At 36.0% G+C, this 18145-nt stretch overlaps 4 protein-coding genes across 4 annotated transcripts; 3 read left to right on the plus strand and 1 right to left on the minus strand.

The window, feature by feature from the left end:
- Positions 1 to 368: 368 nt before the first annotated feature.
- On the plus strand, positions 369 to 3293 carry LOC120007434 (ribonuclease P protein subunit p25-like). Its single transcript, XM_038857658.1, has 8 exons — positions 369 to 576; positions 1537 to 1618; positions 1702 to 1790; positions 1899 to 1973; positions 2339 to 2442; positions 2526 to 2627; positions 2741 to 2803; positions 3050 to 3293. The coding sequence occupies exons 1-8, from the start codon at positions 509 to 511 to the stop codon at positions 3148 to 3150; spliced, it is 684 nt and encodes a 227-aa protein (XP_038713586.1). The 5' UTR covers positions 369 to 508; the 3' UTR covers positions 3151 to 3293.
- A 12-nt stretch (positions 3294 to 3305) lies between these two features.
- Positions 3306 to 6149, plus strand: LOC120007432 (protein SULFUR DEFICIENCY-INDUCED 1-like). Its single transcript, XM_038857657.1, has 4 exons — positions 3306 to 4630; positions 4788 to 5000; positions 5133 to 5288; positions 5555 to 6149. The coding sequence occupies exons 1-4, from the start codon at positions 4526 to 4528 to the stop codon at positions 5960 to 5962; spliced, it is 882 nt and encodes a 293-aa protein (XP_038713585.1). The 5' UTR covers positions 3306 to 4525; the 3' UTR covers positions 5963 to 6149.
- Positions 6150 to 6638: 489 nt separating this feature from the next.
- On the minus strand, positions 6639 to 9129 carry LOC120007007 (vesicle-associated membrane protein 722-like). Its single transcript, XM_038857148.1, has 5 exons — positions 8817 to 9129; positions 7824 to 7965; positions 7610 to 7730; positions 7313 to 7375; positions 6639 to 7038 (listed from the first exon to the last, which is right to left on the minus strand). The coding sequence occupies exons 1-5, from the start codon at positions 9004 to 9006 to the stop codon at positions 6898 to 6900; spliced, it is 657 nt and encodes a 218-aa protein (XP_038713076.1). The 5' UTR covers positions 9007 to 9129; the 3' UTR covers positions 6639 to 6897.
- Positions 9130 to 11157: 2028 nt separating this feature from the next.
- Positions 11158 to 13640, plus strand: LOC120007079 (uncharacterized protein At4g13200, chloroplastic-like). Its single transcript, XM_038857247.1, has 3 exons — positions 11158 to 11386; positions 12034 to 12188; positions 13236 to 13640. Exons 1-3 carry the CDS (start codon positions 11173 to 11175, stop codon positions 13500 to 13502), a joined length of 636 nt encoding a protein of 211 aa, XP_038713175.1. The 5' UTR covers positions 11158 to 11172; the 3' UTR covers positions 13503 to 13640.
- Positions 13641 to 18145: the final 4505 nt, after the last annotated feature.

Genomic DNA, 18145 nt, shown 5'->3' on the forward strand with positions numbered 1-18145 from the left:
CATAAATTTAACTAATCAACTTCAATTTTGTCAATAAATTTTCATAATTTCATCTAGTTTGCAATCTGAACAGGCCTAACTACTTAACCCGTGAAAGGCCCAGTTAGGCCCATTAAAAACGTAATAAACTAATAATTTTGAAGATGGGCCTAATATGAAAGCCCTGGTCAACACGCGCTCCAAAGTAGTGTCATATGGAAAAGAGAACGGCTTTAATCCAATAGGCCATGGCAGTCGAGTTTGGGTAGCTTTAATCACAACTCGATGTTTTCTAAAGATACCCTATCAACTGATTTTTATAAGGTATGATCAGTATAGATTAGGGTGTCTTTATAAAAAACGGTGTATGACTAAACTTACCTTAGTTTTCAGCGTCGTTGAGGTTTTAGCCTTTACTCTCTTTTTCCCTGTCAAGGGTTTTAGCGTTTCATAGGAAAAAAAATCCAGAGAGCCATGGATAGGTACCAGCGTGTGGAAAAACCAAAGCCAGAGTCTCCGATTAGCGAGAATGAGATTCGTATCACCTCTCAAGGTCTTATCCGAAACTACATCAGCTATGCCACTACCCTTATTATGGTATCGTCTTTTTTCTCGCCGGAACAGTTCATGCGTCTTGTTTTCATTGTTTTTAATGCTATCATTGGTACGGCTAGTTGTTTATTCGGTGATGGATGTGTCTTTGTTTTCCTGCATTATATCCTAGGGTTCTGTGGGTGCCCCTCGTGGATTTGGTGTGATTATTGTTGTGTAATGAGTTGTTGGAGTTTGTTTGATTTCTGGGGTTTGTTGCTTGTTCTTTTTTATGCCTTTCTGTGGTTTGAATTTTGATTGAGATGTTTCCATTTTACATCAATGATAATTCTGTCCCGAGATTGATTGTGTTAGAGTCTAATCTTTGGTGGCATTTCTTTTAACAGATTGTGGGTATATATAGAAATCGTGTTTTGGTGGCATTTCTGTTAACGGATTGTGGGTATATATAGAAATTGTGTGATTACCTGAAACAGAGAGTTAGTTTCAGAATATATCACAATAGGATTTATATCACAATATCACTTTGATTCATGGGTTTGTTATCCTCGGTCATCTCTGACGTACGTAGGCCCAGAAAACGCTTCATTTGTGTGAGAGGGGCTGACCCTTTGCTTATATACCATTTAGCTGGGTTATGCCAATCCGATGTGGGGCTACAAGTCTTTGATAGTGAGAGTAGATACATAGGGGTTTCAATGGGGAGGTACCAACTTTTATGTCTAAGAAGTAAGTATGTAGCTGTTTGAATATGGAGTAGTGTGCATGAGATCCCAGAAAATCGTGACTCTGATATACTTAAATAGTCTTATTGTCAGCATGCAGTTCACTTGTATTTATAATGTGCACATTTTGTATGTGAATGTGTATCCATGCAATGGTGCTGCAAACCATTATGCAATTGTCTGTTTTTTGTTTTTGTTTTTTGAACACTTCTTTAATCTTCCCCCTATAATGCTTAAGATCTCTGTTTTCTATGTTATTGTCGTTCGCAATACATTTTAGGAAAAACGTGGAAAAAGAGATTGTTTTGAAGGCAATGGGCCAAGCAATCAGCAAGACAGTGGCCATTACAGAGATATTGAAGGTATTCTCCTGTGAATGTTGTTTTCGTTTTATGTGGCTTGCTCTCTGGTGCTTAACTAATTAGGTATTTGTCTACTCATGCAGAAGAGACTTCCAAATTTGCATCAGGAGACTACTGTCAGCTCAATAAGCATAACTGATGTATGGGAACCTATTGAGGAGGGTCTTGTGCCGTAAGTTTTATAATAATGTTTCATTGTTTTGCATGTGAAAAAAGAAGAAGAAGATGTGTTTGTTGTTGCATATGTACTGAGATATCTGAGTAATTATGTCTGATGCAGTGTGGAACAAACACGTCATGTCTCGATGATTTCAATAACTTTATCAACTAGAGAGCTAAATACCAACTCTCCTGGGTAATTGCTTCTTCATGCCAATATTATTTTTTTTTAAATCCTAAGTTAGGCTATCTGATGTGGACTCAGAGGGGAGTAGCTTGTGGTTGAGCCATTGCGAAGAGCGATATGCAGTTTGCTTCGTTAATCCTTGAACAAAGCCTATCTTGTATCTATTATTGGCACTGATCAAGATTTGTTTCTTGGGTAGTGCTATTCTGGGCTACTGTACGAACGCATGACCCTCTTTTAGGCAGGGATGTTTTGAGATAGCTCATGTTACTTAAGAAATTATACCATTCAAACCTTGAAAATTACATTATTTTCCCAGTGCTCCTGCTTGACAATTTTGACATTTTATGCATGTCTGAAAAACTTGTCAATAGATACCAAGCTCCATCTGTTGTAGAACAACCAAAGAGGCAGTACCATTATCAGCAACAGCAACAACCCAGACCAGCACGCACTCCGTACAATGCTGCCAATGAAGGTGTTGTCAGTAACTTGTTTTTAGTTGGTATCTTTGGATACGTCTTGTCAGTTTTAACACCTTGATTTGATGACAAATTTCAGATTCATATGGCCGAGGCAGGGGTCGTGGTAGAGGGAGAGGGCGGAATTGGGGCAGGGGTGGATATGGAAACTATCATGGAAATTATGAAGGAAACTATCAAGGTAGCTATAGTGGATGTTTTATTATGGTTGTATAATAATTTTCTATACTTTTTTACTTGCTATATATATTTTTAAGTATGGCAATACCTTTAACATGCTCTTTTATATGATAGATAATGGCGGGTATACAAATTGGAGCCGAGGTAGTGGCCGAGGAAGAGGTTGGGGCAATCGCGGTAAGTTTGTTCATCGTTCATGAATTGATGTTAGGAAAAACTTTATGTGGGATTGATGGTAAAACAATATGACTGTTTGCACTGGTATGCAGGATGTAAATGGAATTGGATACTTATATGTCATGTCATTTTCAATCTCCTTGAGCTCATAAACAATTATATCATACTCATTTTATGCATGGTGGAGATATCAGTTTGAATTTGCGAATGGATTTCAGGCTGTTCTCATGCAACATTGACTTTTAGGTGCTGGATATGAAAGAGGCAGAGGAGGGGACAGAGGCTATGTCCGTGGTCGTGGAAGGATGGGTGGTCTCTCACGGGGAGGTGGTTACCAAGCATATTAGAGAGTTGGCTACCTCTGTTCTCAGATCAGCTAAATGCTTACCTTGGCCATTGGGTGAATTTTATCAGTATGCATTTTTATCGAGGGATGTGGTTTATGATTGCATAGCATTATTAAGCAGTGGTTTCATGCTTTTTCTCTTGAAGAAATAAATTTGGGCTGGGTGGTTTGTTGGTTGTTTGCATTTAGCCGGTAGTTGGCTGGTTAGTTAGTGATTGGCTATAATTCTTTTACTCTCACGTTTGTTGATACCTCCTGTCTATATGTTGTTGTCATATATTTCTTGATCCCTTTTGAAAACAATAGGCTGTCGTAGTCCATCTTTATGTTGGCTCTTACAAGCACAACTCGTATTGTCTTGGTTTTGATTGATTATCCCCCCTCATAGTTCTCCAATTCCTTGCAATTGTAATATAGATGTTTACATGACTAAAACTCTTAGTTGTGCAAGAAATTGGAGGGAGTAAAGTTTGTTGGGGGATTGGTACCCGATTTATATTTTTGCATCAGGCATGATCTTTTCTTTGACAAACAACTCTCTGGATGTCCATTGTCTGTGGGGGGTCATTGGTCTTAATCAATGTGCATATTTTGTTCCTGCTCTTGGTTGTGTCGTTTTGCATCTTGGACTGAACCGTAGGTGTTGATGAGGGTGAGGACTAGTTTCATTACTCCTTTCCTTCCTTTCTACTACAAAAGTTCTAAGTTATTATTAATACATGTTGGTGAATATGGGTTTAGACCAGGCAAGGTAAACTGTAGGAGGAAGAATCTCTTTGAGTTCCAACTAGTGCATAATTTCCTGTTAATGGACTAATTGTCAAAACAATCAACTTAACCCGACCGGCTCTGACATAGTCGGTAAAGCAGTCTAGGTTCCTACATTTTTGTCTGTTTCCCTGATAATATTGTATTTATGCTTCTATTACTTGGTGTTTAATATTCTGTACATTTACATTTTTCTTCATAAGCAGAGCTATTTGGCTTATCTATTCATTAAATTAAATTTAAACGCTTGTAATTTTGTTGGTCTTAGATTCTTTATGTTTAGTTTCGACTAAATGTTAGGTTGAACAAGTTAGTTGAGTGATGAAATGTGCCTTGAAAAAAAGAGATGACAGGTGCCAAGTCATAATTGGGAGAGGATTCTGGTGTAAAATTATGACATTGGAGGCTTGTACTGTTGTATATATACACTTTGAGGAACTTAGCCAACAATATGGACCAGGTTCATTTTTTTGCAGCCAAAGATTCCTTTGCTTATATGCAAAAGATCTCCGTGTTTCTGTCTACAGAGTACAATAATTCTCCATTTCTTTACCATTATTGGAGATTCAATAAACCTTTTTTTTTTCACAAAAAAGAAGAAGAAAAGGATGGAGAAAGGGAAGATTTGTACAGGAAAAATAGAGGATCAATTCCATGTTATACACAAGGTTCCTGCTGGGGATGGTCCTTATGGTCGAGCTAAGCATGCTCAGGTGATGATCTCTTTCTCTCTTCTTGATTCAATTCTTCAATTTGTAATTTATATCCTCGAAAACTAAAGCTGAAGTGGACATGATCTTTGATTTGTATTTGTAGTTTCATAAGTTGAGATAATTAAGCATTAATAATTTGACAAGGGACATGTTTCAGTTAGTAGAGAAAGACCCAGAAGCAGCAATAATTTGGTTCTGGAAGGCCATAAATGCAAGGGACAGAGTAGATAGTGCTCTCAAGGACATGGCAGTGGTGATGAAGCAAGTAGATAGAACTGAAGAAGCCATTGAAGCTGTCAAGTCCTTTAGAAGCCTTTGCTCCAAGCAAGCTCAAGATTCACTAGACAATGTCCTCCTTGACTTGTACAAGGTATATATTACTATATATATATATACACAATTGCTTTATAGTCATATAGTTTGTCTCGAATCATATGAAATTATGCCTTTGATTTCATGATGAATATAATATTAATGTAATTTGAGGTGATGGAGTTTGCAGAAAAGTGGGAAAGTAGACGAGCAAATAGAGTTGATAAAGAGAAAGCTGAGGTTGATATACCAAGGAGAGGCCTTCAATGGAAAACCCACAAGGACTGCTCGCTCTCATGGCAAGAAATTTCAAGTTTCTGTTAAGCAAGAAACGGCAAGATTGCTGGTATGATTCTAAAAATGATAAAGATCTTAGCAGTTGGTATTCTATTTATCACTGCTCTTGAGTTGAGTTGGACGCATAAGATTCAAGTAAATTTGTGGGCTACACATCTCTCTCATGATACACATAAAATTCTCTCCGTTCAACTCAGCCGTCGAGATAACGCTGGGATTCCAAGATCCCTATCATAACTGATAATTTTCACCGGAGCTGTTATTTATTATTATTTTTTTACTTTTGCAAAAACTGATTGGACCTACATGTCACAGGGAAACCTGGGCTGGGCCTACATGAAGAAATCAAACTACGTTGCAGCTGAGGTAGTTTACAAGAAGGCCCAGATGGTTGATCCTGACGCAAACAAGGCCTGTAACTTGGGTCTTTGTTTGATCAAGCAGGCCCGTTATGATGAGGCCCGTTCGATTCTCCTACATGTATTGCAAGGCTATCTTCCGGGCTCTGATGAATGTAGAACAACAAAACGGGCCGAAGAATTGCTTATGGAGGCGGAACCAAGGCGGCCCAATCTTGAGGAGTTGGACCCTTTGAGCCTCAGCTTGGACGATGATTTTGTAAATGGGCTTGAAGAGTTGATGAAGGAATGGGCCCCGTCCAGATCAAAAAGGCTTCCCATATTTGAAGAGATAGAAGGGTTCAGAGACCAGTTGACTTGTTAATATCAGTAAATCTTTTTTTTTCTTTTCCCCTCAACTTGTGAATATGTTTGTTTGTGTGGTTGGTTGTATTGTGTGGAATGGATTACACAAGCTAATCCATCAATAATATCAAATTTTCAATAAGAATTCTGCTTTTGTAATTGGTTATAACTACTTATTTTGAGGCATTATAATTACTCTACTCCTCTCAACTTAATCGTAGTCTCTTACAAAAACCAGAAAAAAAAAAACTTCTTACGACTTAAAAGTGTAAAAGTGATACAGATGAAATATCATTGTTATCAATTTTACAGATTTTTCTGTCATTGTTATCTATTTTACAGATTTTCTATCCAACCAAGATTATATCAAATTACCTATCATATCCTCTATTTTATTAAAACAATAATTTTTTATCTTTATTTTATTATTATATTAATAAAAAAAATGAGAAAGGAGAGGAGAGGCACGTCAAAAAGTGACAGGAGAGATGACAAAAGGTTAAAGGAGAAATGACAAATAATAATTTTTTATTTTTGGATGAGTGAATAGTGATTATTTAAATGTAGAAAACTATTGTAACAGTTATCTAAAATATGTAGGTTGATCTAGTTCTCTAAAATAAGGGAAGACAACATGTTTTAAGTAATATGATGTAATGAAGTTCAAACAATACTACCATTCACTTCAGAATTAATTGAATGCGCAAATATACCTCAATTCATGAATTCCAGCTTCGACGGGATGACAAACTTCCACACATTTTAAAACTGACTATTACAAAAAATTCAAAATTACAAACTATACAACCATATTGTCATATGAATAAGAAGCTACAGCAGAAATGGAAACAGTGAAAAGTGTAACGGTAATCCAGCATCAACAGAGCTTTCAAACAAAGGAATAAAGGAACAGCAATCCTGTATGGACAATCTGAATATATCTCATACATGCAATCAGCAACCTCCGCCGCAAATGGACAATACTATGATGAGTATTAAGGCAATGAGGATAGCAAGAATTATCAGTTTTATCTTCATATTCTGGTACCACATCTTCCTTTTCAACTGCGTTCCTTGTTGCTTGTACCTTTGCGCCTGCAACAGCAGAATAATATATATAAAGTGATGCACAAATGTCCCGCTGAACAAAGCATGCAACAATCTAAAAATGAACACACATCCCCTGCATATAGAATTGATGAAAACTAACACCAATCTAAAAATGAAGCTAACATCCGCCTATATGTGAGTGTATATTGGGGAGGAGGGGGGGGGGGGGATAGTTGCTCCGGTCAGTGATACATAAAAATTGAAAATAAATGATTTGATTGATATTATGGCAAAAATAAAATGATAGGAATGTACTGACCTGATTGTGAAGGTCCTCAGTTTTATCTACTAGAATCTCAATTTTCACACCACGATCAATAACCTGCAGAATAAAATTTATTATTTGCAGGAAGAACACAACAATCTAGTTCTCAAAGCTCTAAAAGACTCGGAATGCAACATTAGTTACCGAAAGATTCTCTCACCCAAAGGAAAATTTGATAACAGAAGAACTTGACTTCCACAGAAACCAGTATTTTTGAACCATGAACGAATAGACATGTACATGTTTACCAGGTGCAGTGGGTAATCACAAGAGTGTCCAAGAATATCTTACCTTCTCTATATTCTCCATCATGACTTCTTTAACTTGTGAAACCTGTGCTTTCACTTTAGCAAGATTGCTGATTTCCTCTGGATGTTCCACACAATATTGCATCTGCTCCTTCAATTTTGGCCTGTAACAAGAAGACTTTTTTGCTATTAATAACAGAATTTACGATACACCAGAGGTGGGTTCCTATTTTATATTAAGAAAGAAAACGAATTACCGAAACTCCTTGTTGAGGCCATTAGCTGTAGCTGTTGCAGCTTTACCTCCACTAAACCCCTTAATAAATTCCTCCTTGATTCGCTCAAGGAACGCAATTGGCAGCTGTCTTCCTACAGACTCAGCTGCAACTACACAGTAAGCTGCAACATCCAAAAGATAAAAGTTAGTTCCCCTAACAAATAAACATACGACAAGAACTTCAACTCAAACAAACTAGAGATGATAAGAGTTCAAGAATGGAACTAACACATGAAAATCGCTCAAGCATACAAAGCATCTTGTTCATAGAAGGCAACAGCAAGGTGGGCAGTTAATTTAATATCAAGTTTCAGTAATAAGCAATAACTTTCTCTCATTACGATGAAGAAATCGTTATGTGGATATCTTGGTGTTTAGAATGTATTAATAGAGCATTCAAACTGCACATACTGTAATCTGTAATCACATATGAGCAATACAAAGTTACAAACACACTATTTCCTTCCGTTAATAATCAACAAAAAAGTAAACGGTGTAATAAAAATACAGTAGAACTACCACAAAAATCCTGTTTTTCCCAATCAGCACTTACGGGAAAATATTATATCATTCCATTCAGTAACATCTCATTTTCTTGTCCCTCTTTTACAAATTTCGATTTGTTTCATTTGATCCATCAAACAATAACCAAACCAATACTGGAAAAATAACAACATCATCATTACTCTGTATTCCAAGCAACCATAAGGAATACACCTATAGCATTTCGACATAATCTTAACATAATAAAAAAAACACAAATACAGACACCATGAACTAACAGTGATCAGCTTGATCAACACAAGATTTTGAACAGAAACCTAAAGCTTCAGCGGCACCAAACTTGATCGCGAAGATCAATACGAACATGACCACAGATAAATATTATAACAGAACTTTTCAAACTTGATGATGAGCATATTAGAGCAAGAAAAGCTGATAAAAGAAACAAAGAAAGAGACGGAGGACATACTGAAGCCATTATCGACGAGATAGTTGAAGGTGTGGCCGTCCAAGTTGTAGATAAACTTGTTGTTGGTGGCAGGCAGTTTCTGGAGGCACTGAGCGGCGATGCCAGTGAAGTTTCCTTTAAACTCCGTGTAGTCTGCGAGAATCACAGTTCCCCGTGCGACGAAGCTGTAGATCAGAGATTGCTTCTCCATCGCCAACGAAAACCTAGCTCGCTATGGTTGTTGCAGAGAAATCACTGATTTTATTGTGGAGGGAGAGAGAGCATTTCCTTGGATGGGAAGCTAGCGTGGGCTTTTGTATTTGACTAGTACAGCTACCCTCCATCCAAATGCAATTTCTCAGGTAATAACGAAAATGCCACGCAGTCTATCTTTTGAATAACACAAAATTCAAAATTTATTCTAGAAGCAACCCCAAAATCCAAATCAAAATTCTATTTCATATATATGCACTTTTCTCACGTAAGTGTGTCCAATAGATTAAAATTGATAAACTAAAAAAAAAAGGTATTTTGAAAAATTAACCGCCACCATATCGACAAAAAAAATCATCAATCGATTATCATTTCAAACAGGTGATCGTAAAAAAACTTCCCCCAACCTCCGCACGTAAAACCTAACCACCAACGGCCATTGATTTAATTGAAAAATTACTTACAAATCGTAAAAGAAACCTGAACGGAAATCGCTTAAATCCGACCAATTGAGTCGTCGTCCCCTGCAACTAACACTATACCAGTAGGCCAAGCGCCTAGACGACTTCAAAATTCACCCCTTTCTGTCTGCCCAAACGTCATGAAAAACTATAGATATTGTTTTGACACATTTCAACTAGTGGCGTACCTAAGTTTTCGGGGGCTTGATGAGAAAAATTGTAAATAATATTATGTAATTAGCTTAGAAAAAAGGTTTTTCAACAATAAATTCATTCAAGACATGGTGAGTTTATTGAATTAGTATTTTTTTTTTCCTTCCCCTTTTTCCTACTAGCAATCTAGCATAGGAATTTGTTTATTTATTTTTTTTTTAAAAAAGAGTTGATACTAAATAGGGAAGATAATAAACAAATATGTTTGGTAGAGCTGACTAGTGACACCACATCTAGCCTAAATTTTGCAACCAACCAGAGGATTCAATATCAAGAAACAATAGATAATTACTGATCAACCAATGAGGCACCTTGTTTGATGAAGATATATATGACTTCTAATCAATCATAATAATAATTTTTCTTTTATATATTAGTCATCATCTAATACTAATATAAAATAGATTATAACCTCTAATTTATCCATTCTTTCTCTTCACATTTCAACAAACAAATATTGACCAAGAAGAAAGAAAAAGGAGAGAGAGGAAATAGTCATTCCGCGTATTCTGAGAATTGGTGGTACCACGGAAGCATTAACATGCATAGGTAGATATATATATATATATATGGTCATTGCTTAGTTTGATGAGGTCACCGGTTATAGAGGATGACTTCTTCTCACATGAAATTGATTTTCCATACATTTCGTGGAAGCTTCACATTTTCCTTTGAATTTGAATTTGTACAACTATATGCTACTATCATGTGTTAAAAAGTTAAAAATGTCTCGCATCGAAAAGTTGAGGGAAATCAAAGTACCATCCGATACTTCTCAATTGTAAATAACTTTTAAGAACAAAATTATATGGACCTTGAGTGGATAATACCCTTACAATTTGTTTGGATTGAATTTTCTTACATGGTATCGGAACAAGACCCAACTACAATGTCGGGTTTGCTTACCTCCTTTGTCTCACATGTCTATAAGTAAGGGGGAGTGGAGAGTTAAGATAAAATGTCACACATCAGAAAATTGAGAAAAATCAAGTGTTTTATAATTAAGATTCAACACCTCTCAATTGTAGATGGTCATTTTAAAGATTAAACCGTGTGAACCTTGAGGCCCACAACGATATCATTTTAATGACAAAAACGTGCAGGTCTTGAAACGCAAAGTGGACAATACATAAACAAATTATTAGGGTTGTATTTTCTTACATCATGGATGAATTAAATTATGTAATGGGGACGGTTTTATTGACTTTGTCAAACTTAATTCAAAGGTCAAAGTATCCACCATGGACTAAATGTAAGTACTGTAGTGGTCCTACATAGCCATTGCAAGTGGACCAGTGGAGGGCCCAGAAGGCTCAAAGCCCAAGAAAGCATTGCCTTTGAGAAAGAAAGTACAAGTCTTTGGGCTTCAATTGAAGTTACTTCCAGATTTCGGAGGCCCAAGTTCAAGGATGCAAATCACAGAATGGGCTGATTACGGGCTCTGTTACGGCCTAGGCCCACTAAGGCATTTAGAGTTTTTACAAGATTTGATGACGAGAACACAGAAAAGGCCAGAAAGACTGAAAGGGAAGATGAGTGGGGTGTCAGCTTCTCCACATTCTTCTTTCTGTCGTCTTCAATCTAAAACTCAAATCGGAAGCTGTAGCCATCGATTGAACTCCGTTTCTTTTGGTTACGAAGGAAGAGGAAGGTTGATAGTATCGTGCAACGGCAGCACCAGGCCTGGTGGTGGTCCTGGTTCCGGTACGATTCCTTTGATTTCTTCAATTTGGAATTTATATTGTTCGTAGTGAAAATGACTGTTTTACGGAGTCGTATGATTTCTGTTTCGACTGTCTATTGATTTAATAAGAAACATCTAAGTTTTGTTGTACGAAAGGAAACAAATTTATGTGCTGCTGTTAGGTTATAGCTTTCAATTTATGTGAAATTAATGGCATCTGCATACTTTTATGGGGATTTTTTGTAAACCTTTTTGCTTAGGGAGAAATCACCAGTTTCAAGTTAAAGAACTGATTAGTCATTGCAATTATTGATTACTTTAAATTGCTGCTTGATGAAACAAGGAAGAGGTTCTGGTTGTGACGATAAAATGATACTTTGAATTTTGTTTTCCCTAGGGAAAACATGTTATGGTGGGAGAATACTGATTGTCTTCATTATGAACTGAATCATGAGTGCCTATGGATTATCTTCATGCTGTTATTATAAACGGAATTATGATTGTCTTCTCAGTTACTGCAGTTAGGTTGCACAAAACTTGCTGATTGGAGGAAATAAGAAATTGGGATTGGTCTTGTCACTTGTGTTGATCAGAAGCTTTGTTTCCATAAGATATATTGACATCGTCATCTTTATTTTTTCATAAGAAACTGCATCAAATTTTGTAGGTGATAGTGACAGTAGGGGTGTTCTGGATGCATTTTTCTTGGGAAAGGCTCTCGCTGAAGCAGTAACTGAGCGCGTTGAGTCCACTGTTGGGGAGTTCTTGAGTACTGTTGGCAGGTTGCAAGCTGAGCAGCAAAAGCAAGTACAGGAGTTCCAGGTATGACTCATGTTACAATTTTGCAAATATGGAGTAATGTTCTTATCTATACTCATATTTACTGCAGTAGTCTCTATTCAAATATTGCTAAATGTTTATCCACGGCTTATTTTAAAGTATAGCAAAGTGGAACCGGAAGTGACTCCCAAAGGTCTTGCTACGATATTTTTTTATTTTGTTCTGTGGTAGAGACGTAGAGTACTCCTGCGACTGCCACAAACCATACGCATTGATAGTTGGGAGCATAGTCCTCATTCCTAGTTTCATTCAATTAATTTCCATCATCTTGACCTTTTATGATGTTGGGGCATCAAAACTAACTTCATGTGTAACTGTTTGTCGGGAAACTATATCATGAAAGTAATCTCCTCACATAGTTCGAGGCTCTGGCCAACAAGAAGTTTGATGGAAAAGCTGCACTTTTAGATGAAATCAAAGTTTATGAGTCACTTCCAGATGAAAGATAAGAATTTCAGAATGTATTTGCAAGTTATCTATGTCTTATGCTTTTCATGATTTGATTTGTTAGTCATGATAAGGACTTGTTAGTACTAATGCACTATCACTGGCACAACAAGGAATTTTTAAATGGCTCTTTCAAAAAAAAAGGAGGAATTTTTAAATGGCTATCGCATGCATATATGCTAGCTACCAGAAAAGTTTGCAGGTTAACACCACATTTGAAATTATGAAACTAGAGTAGAACCTGACTGGTGTTCGAACTTCGAACTTCAAAGAGCTTTTAATTTTATTATTGTTTTGTTCTTGGTCCGCTGCAGAGTCTTAATACTCAAATATCGTAATATACTTATATGTTGTTGAGAGGGATCAGCGGTATTAGAAGAAGGTGATTAGATGATGTGATAAGCTTGCAGATCCTTTTGTTGGTCTCCATACAACTACATCTTGGATATTTCGACCTATTATGTGGACGTTACACGATTTTGTAATAATTATGTCCACGATCTTTTTCAAAAGATAGACTTTTTGAGAAGTAACCTAAGGAACTTACCCCATATTTCAAAATTTGAAACTACTTATTTGCAGGAAGATGTGTTGGAAAGGGCTAAGAAAGCCAAGGAGAGAGCAGCACGTGAGGCGATGGAGGCACAGGGGCTTGTCTATAAATCAACTGGCAATACAACTGATGGTGTAGTTCCAGCTTCCAGTGCAGATTCACCCCCAAGGACAAATCACTCCCCATCCTTTGCTGCTGCTGGGACAGGACTTGATTCTCCTACCAACACAGGTTACCAAGCCAAGGGCCCTGTTTCAGGAGCATCAAATGATGATCAAAAAATTAACAATGACTGAATAATTTCTTTAGTTTTGATCGGTTATGTGTTGAGTTTGTATCACTGCAAAGCTCCTCAGTTATGATATCATATTTAGCAACAATAATCTTTATCCACAAGGGTGATGGCTCCCTAGTGAATTTTCCAAAGCCATTTATTTTTTCCTCCTAGCAAGCAGGTAAAACCAACCATTTTAGAAGGTTTGATCATCATCTTCGCACAGGAACCATAGCAAGTTATTGACTGAACATGAGAAAGTGAGGGGCACAGAAAAAGAAATACAATTCTTTTTCAAAAGATCCATAAAGCAAAAGTGGTACATTTCAGAAGATATATAATCCTTGTGCCCGACCATCTTTACATTGTTATCTCTTTTGTGAAGAAACTTGTGATTGTATGTCAAGTATCAACTCATGGTGTCCCCTGCCCAACTTTCTGAAAATCAAGGTTTCCCACTTTGAGACTTCGCCTTCTAACTACTCCCATGCATTTGAGGAGTGTTAAGAAACAACTTGGGAACCCATCCATGGTGGTCAAATTGGGTAAATGTACATGGTAGCACTAGGGATTTAGAAATTAGAAGCATGTCCATACCACCACAGTACAATAGTAACACTTTGTCCATCATCGGCCCATATTAGTTTGAACTCAGGAAAAATGTTTGTTTGGTAGTTTGATCTATTATATTCGTTGTTCACACAACGTTATCAAAGCTTGACTCTATAGAGGCTAGTGGCTCAACCCACTCGAACCAGCTGTGACACATTGCCACAAGGTTCTCTTTATGATTGGTTAATTATTGAAGGCAATAGATATAATTATGACTACAATGGTCTTGCACTAGCCACTTGCTACCTATATATTCTTTAGTGCATTCTTGTTTTTCCTGGTGAAAGCAACCTCATGTGGGATCAGTTCGGGATATATATGTAACTGCATGTAGTGATCTCATAAAGATGATGAATCATTTGAGTACTGTTGGTAATTTCATGGAAGAAAAATTAAAGGTGATCTGACTTTTTATGGATTCTTTTCTTGGCTGTGGGGTATTGTATTTGTCTCCATTCTTTATATATCCTCTCTTCATCTTTACTATGACACTGAGGGATTGGCAGTCTCTCCTGATTGCCACAATCCAAGGTCGACAATAAGTTCAATAGATTTTATTTCTTTCTTTTCAATTATTTTCTAGAAAGCCAATGTTTCAACCGCTTTAGGACACAACAATGTGGAAGTTTGACAGCTTCACTACAAGGTCAAGGGCCAGCCTTGCAATTTGAATGTTTGATTAATCTCACCTTTATTTATCTGATTTGTTTAGGGGAAAGAATTGCTATTTACTTTGGGGAATATTTGACCCAGAACGGGTGGAAACTCTCTCTCTCTCTCTCTCTCTCTCTCTCTCTCTCTCATGCCAATCTTGCCTATCAAACAAGCTTGGTTCTGTTTGGTTGGGCCGAAAGTGAGGCATTGGATTCTTCTATTTGACCAAGTCAGTCCCCGATTCAAGGAGGCTCTACAAATACGGAGACATGCTTCCTCTGATATATATATATATATTCAATGTCATTGTTGTAAGTTTTAGACAAATAAGCCTAGCCTAGCCTGAATGGGAGTTATCAGTTCTTGATAAAGTTGGACCCGGCCAATTGGATGAATCTAAAGCTGATTTAGCTAGGCTTATAGCTAGGGTTACTGATTGTATGACACATACATGTTACCAACATGATCAAACAAAATCACCCTAACAAAACTGATTAATCGGATATTGTGGGATACAGCTAGCTATAACCAATTAGTTTTTTTGTTTTTGTTTTTTTTTTTAATAAAAAATAACCGATAACGATATCATACAATTATGTCTTTGGACATTCGATATGAGTCTAAATTCGGGCCGTCATGTCCCCACGAACATAAGTTTTTCATCTGACGACAGGGTAAGTTCGGTAAAAGCTCAACGCATGGCCACATTGATATTATCGATGGTGGGAATCGAACTCAAGACCACCATATTCTACTTGGATCGCCTCGCTCTCTTCAAAGTAATATGTGTAAATGCTAAGCTATTCTGGTCATACAATTGTGATAACAAAGTCGGTGGCACTGAAGTGGGAAAGGAATAATAAGCGATGGGTGATTCGAATTAGAGCAATGTATATATATTATATGCTTCTCCATTCTCGAAACTGATCCTTATAACTACAAACCGATTCCTTTGAGAATCCCTACTTCAAGGGGAATTATAGGATCTTATGAATCACTAGTGAAGAACAAAGTAACATAAAAGAAAAATAATTGTTATGTATGCATTGCTTACACATGCATGTGTATGTATACTAATTTAGTTTGGAGTATCTATATATATGTGCATGATTATTATAAATGAAATCTTACTCTTATTTATTGTAATGGCCATCAATGAAGCCACGCAAAATCCAAATAGAAATTAAATTATATACATATATAATATGCGCATCAATTATGTGCACTAATTTCACGCATTAAAAATTTAATGACTGTAATAAAACATAACAAAAGTGAAGATCACACATTTGATGTGAGAGTCGTTACATCTATGATTGAAAAAAATATGTAAAATTAGTATACATGTGAAAAGTGTTTATATATATATATATATATATATATTATTTATACGCCAATAATTATCCATGATGAAGATTTGGCTTACCTCATTATGTTGACAATATTAACAAAACTACAAAAGAGTGTGTGATTGTGGGCATAGGGTTTGCAGCTAACATACAGATTACCCAAATCGAGGCTGTCGTATCTTTAGGACTTTTTTAAATCTTCACTGATTTATGGGTTGTTAACGAAGATCGAGTGAATTAAAATATTTTTTTTTGGTCGACTCCTTGACTTTTGGCTATCTATCACACAATTTCACGGAACCCTCACATGGGGTTAGGGTTAGGGTTAGGGTTAGGGTTAGGGTTAGGATTAGTAACAAATGCTCTGTAATTAAGTGCGATAAATAATTAATAAATACATCACATTGGATGGGATTTGCCAAGATAATTAAAAGTAGGTAGGAAGTTCACGTCCAATTAATAAATCCATCATTGCTCATCCAAACAACTTTTATTCATATCCAACAATTGGGGTCCAATTTTCGGGATTAAGGCTCGAATTCTTAACTATAATTTTAATTTTAATTATAATTCTCTTTCAAAATTATATTAAATCATATTTTAAAATGTGTTATTAAATATTTTAGTGTTCATAAAATATAAGAGATTTTGAAAAAAAATAAAATGTTAAAACATAATAAATTTTGAAAAAAAATATCTAATTACTAAACCTTACATTTTTTTGGCCTTACAACTTAAACACTAATTCTTAACTCCATAATATGTTATTTTTAAAAAAATAAAATAAAATGATGTAAGATTATTTTTAAAAGAGAATTGTAGCTAAGAATTTGAACCCAAACTCCCAATTTTCTGATCAAAGTTTAATTCCCATGTAATTATTATTTTTATTGCATTTTTTTTATTTTTTTCCAATGCATGAAAAAATTGTTACATATGATGATGAGCCACTCATTGTGAATTTGTGACGTTGGGAACAGGCCTAGAGGACCCATTTATAATGGGAGACATAAGAGATACATTTTATGTCAATCTTTTTGTCTTTTCACTGTGAATAGACAATATAGAATACGATGCTTTGCCTATTATTCTTTTGCTGTAACTCATGATGGGGCTCAATTTTTTGAACTTTATAGAATTATATTTGTATTTTAATTGATTTTATGAATGTAATGATATATCTTTTTATTTTTATTTGAAACAAAATTAATTTCAATATAAAAATTAAATGAAAACTTTTAAGTTATATCCAATAATCCAAAATTATTATACACTTTTTATGTTGAATTTAATTTTTATTTCGGATAAAAATGAGTCCCATAATGAAACTACAACGGTGTGTGACACTTCCAATCAACCCATCAATCCAAAAGAAGAATATGTGAAACAATATAATTTTGGTTACTTTTAGTCAAAGCAAGATTTCTTTGGGGAAGTGGCCAAGGAAGAAAAAGCCATTATTCATATATCTTCATTCCTTTTCTATTCGATACGTCCCCAGCCAGCCTTCACCTTTCTATGATTCTATAGTAATATTTCTTCTGTAAAGATGTTCTTATTATATTATATGGTTTCTTTTAATAATTAAATAACATATATATATATATTTGGTAAATCCCATCCAACCATTATATGGAATTTCAAAACCTTCCTTTCCATCACTTTTTTGCTCTCAATTAAGTTTCTTCTCTCCTTTACCAATTGCATTATTCTCTCCTCCTCCTCGTCCTCCTCCTCCTTCTTCTCCTCCTCCTAGGTAAGGCTGGAAGGTTGATGGATATTGAACCCTTGTGGGCTCTTGGGGGGTGGTTTCTCTTATTCATCAATTGCATGGCAGCACCTAAAACACCATCATCATCAGATTCTACTACTATTGCTACTAAATTCAACAAGCTCTTCCTCCTTATTGTCTTTGTTTTTCTCATCGTTGTTAGTCCTAAATTCAACCCCACAAACCCTATCATCAACATTAATCCTTCTCGAAGGCTTTTAATTGATTCATCATCATCGTCGTCCCCGTCGTCCTCCTCGATGAAATTGCACCCAAAAC

This window comes from Tripterygium wilfordii, chromosome 10 (genome assembly GCF_013401445.1).
Source record: "Tripterygium wilfordii isolate XIE 37 chromosome 10, ASM1340144v1, whole genome shotgun sequence".
Lineage (NCBI taxonomy): Eukaryota > Viridiplantae > Streptophyta > Magnoliopsida > Celastrales > Celastraceae > Tripterygium > Tripterygium wilfordii.

Excerpts from the sequence above, each read along its gene's own strand:
- LOC120007434 (XM_038857658.1), top strand. The coding sequence starts at position 509 with ATGAGATTCGTATCACCTCTCAAGGTCTTATCCGAAACTACATCAGCT. Across the intron at positions 577-1,536 it reads ATGCCACTACCCTTATTATG|GAAAAACGTGGAAAAAGAGA; the intron begins GTATCGTCTTTT and ends AATACATTTTAG. Across the intron at positions 2,804-3,049 it reads AAGAGGTTGGGGCAATCGCG|GTGCTGGATATGAAAGAGGC; the intron begins GTAAGTTTGTTC and ends ATTGACTTTTAG.
- LOC120007432 (XM_038857657.1), top strand. The coding sequence starts at position 4,526 with ATGGAGAAAGGGAAGATTTGTACAGGAAAAATAGAGGATCAATTCCAT. Across the intron at positions 4,631-4,787 it reads GTCGAGCTAAGCATGCTCAG|TTAGTAGAGAAAGACCCAGA; the intron begins GTGATGATCTCT and ends GACATGTTTCAG. Across the intron at positions 5,289-5,554 it reads AAGAAACGGCAAGATTGCTG|GGAAACCTGGGCTGGGCCTA; the intron begins GTATGATTCTAA and ends TACATGTCACAG.
- LOC120007007 (XM_038857148.1), bottom strand. The coding sequence starts at position 9,006 with ATGGAGAAGCAATCTCTGATCTACAGCTTCGTCGCACGGGGAACTGTG. Across the intron at positions 7,376-7,609 it reads TGATGGAGAATATAGAGAAG|GTTATTGATCGTGGTGTGAA; the intron begins GTAAGATATTCT and ends TTTATTCTGCAG. Across the intron at positions 7,039-7,312 it reads CTGAGGACCTTCACAATCAG|GCGCAAAGGTACAAGCAACA; the intron begins GTCAGTACATTC and ends CTGCTGTTGCAG.
- LOC120007079 (XM_038857247.1), top strand. The coding sequence starts at position 11,173 with ATGACGAGAACACAGAAAAGGCCAGAAAGACTGAAAGGGAAGATGAGT. Across the intron at positions 11,387-12,033 it reads TGGTGGTGGTCCTGGTTCCG|GTGATAGTGACAGTAGGGGT; the intron begins GTACGATTCCTT and ends CAAATTTTGTAG. Across the intron at positions 12,189-13,235 it reads AGCAAGTACAGGAGTTCCAG|GAAGATGTGTTGGAAAGGGC; the intron begins GTATGACTCATG and ends ACTTATTTGCAG.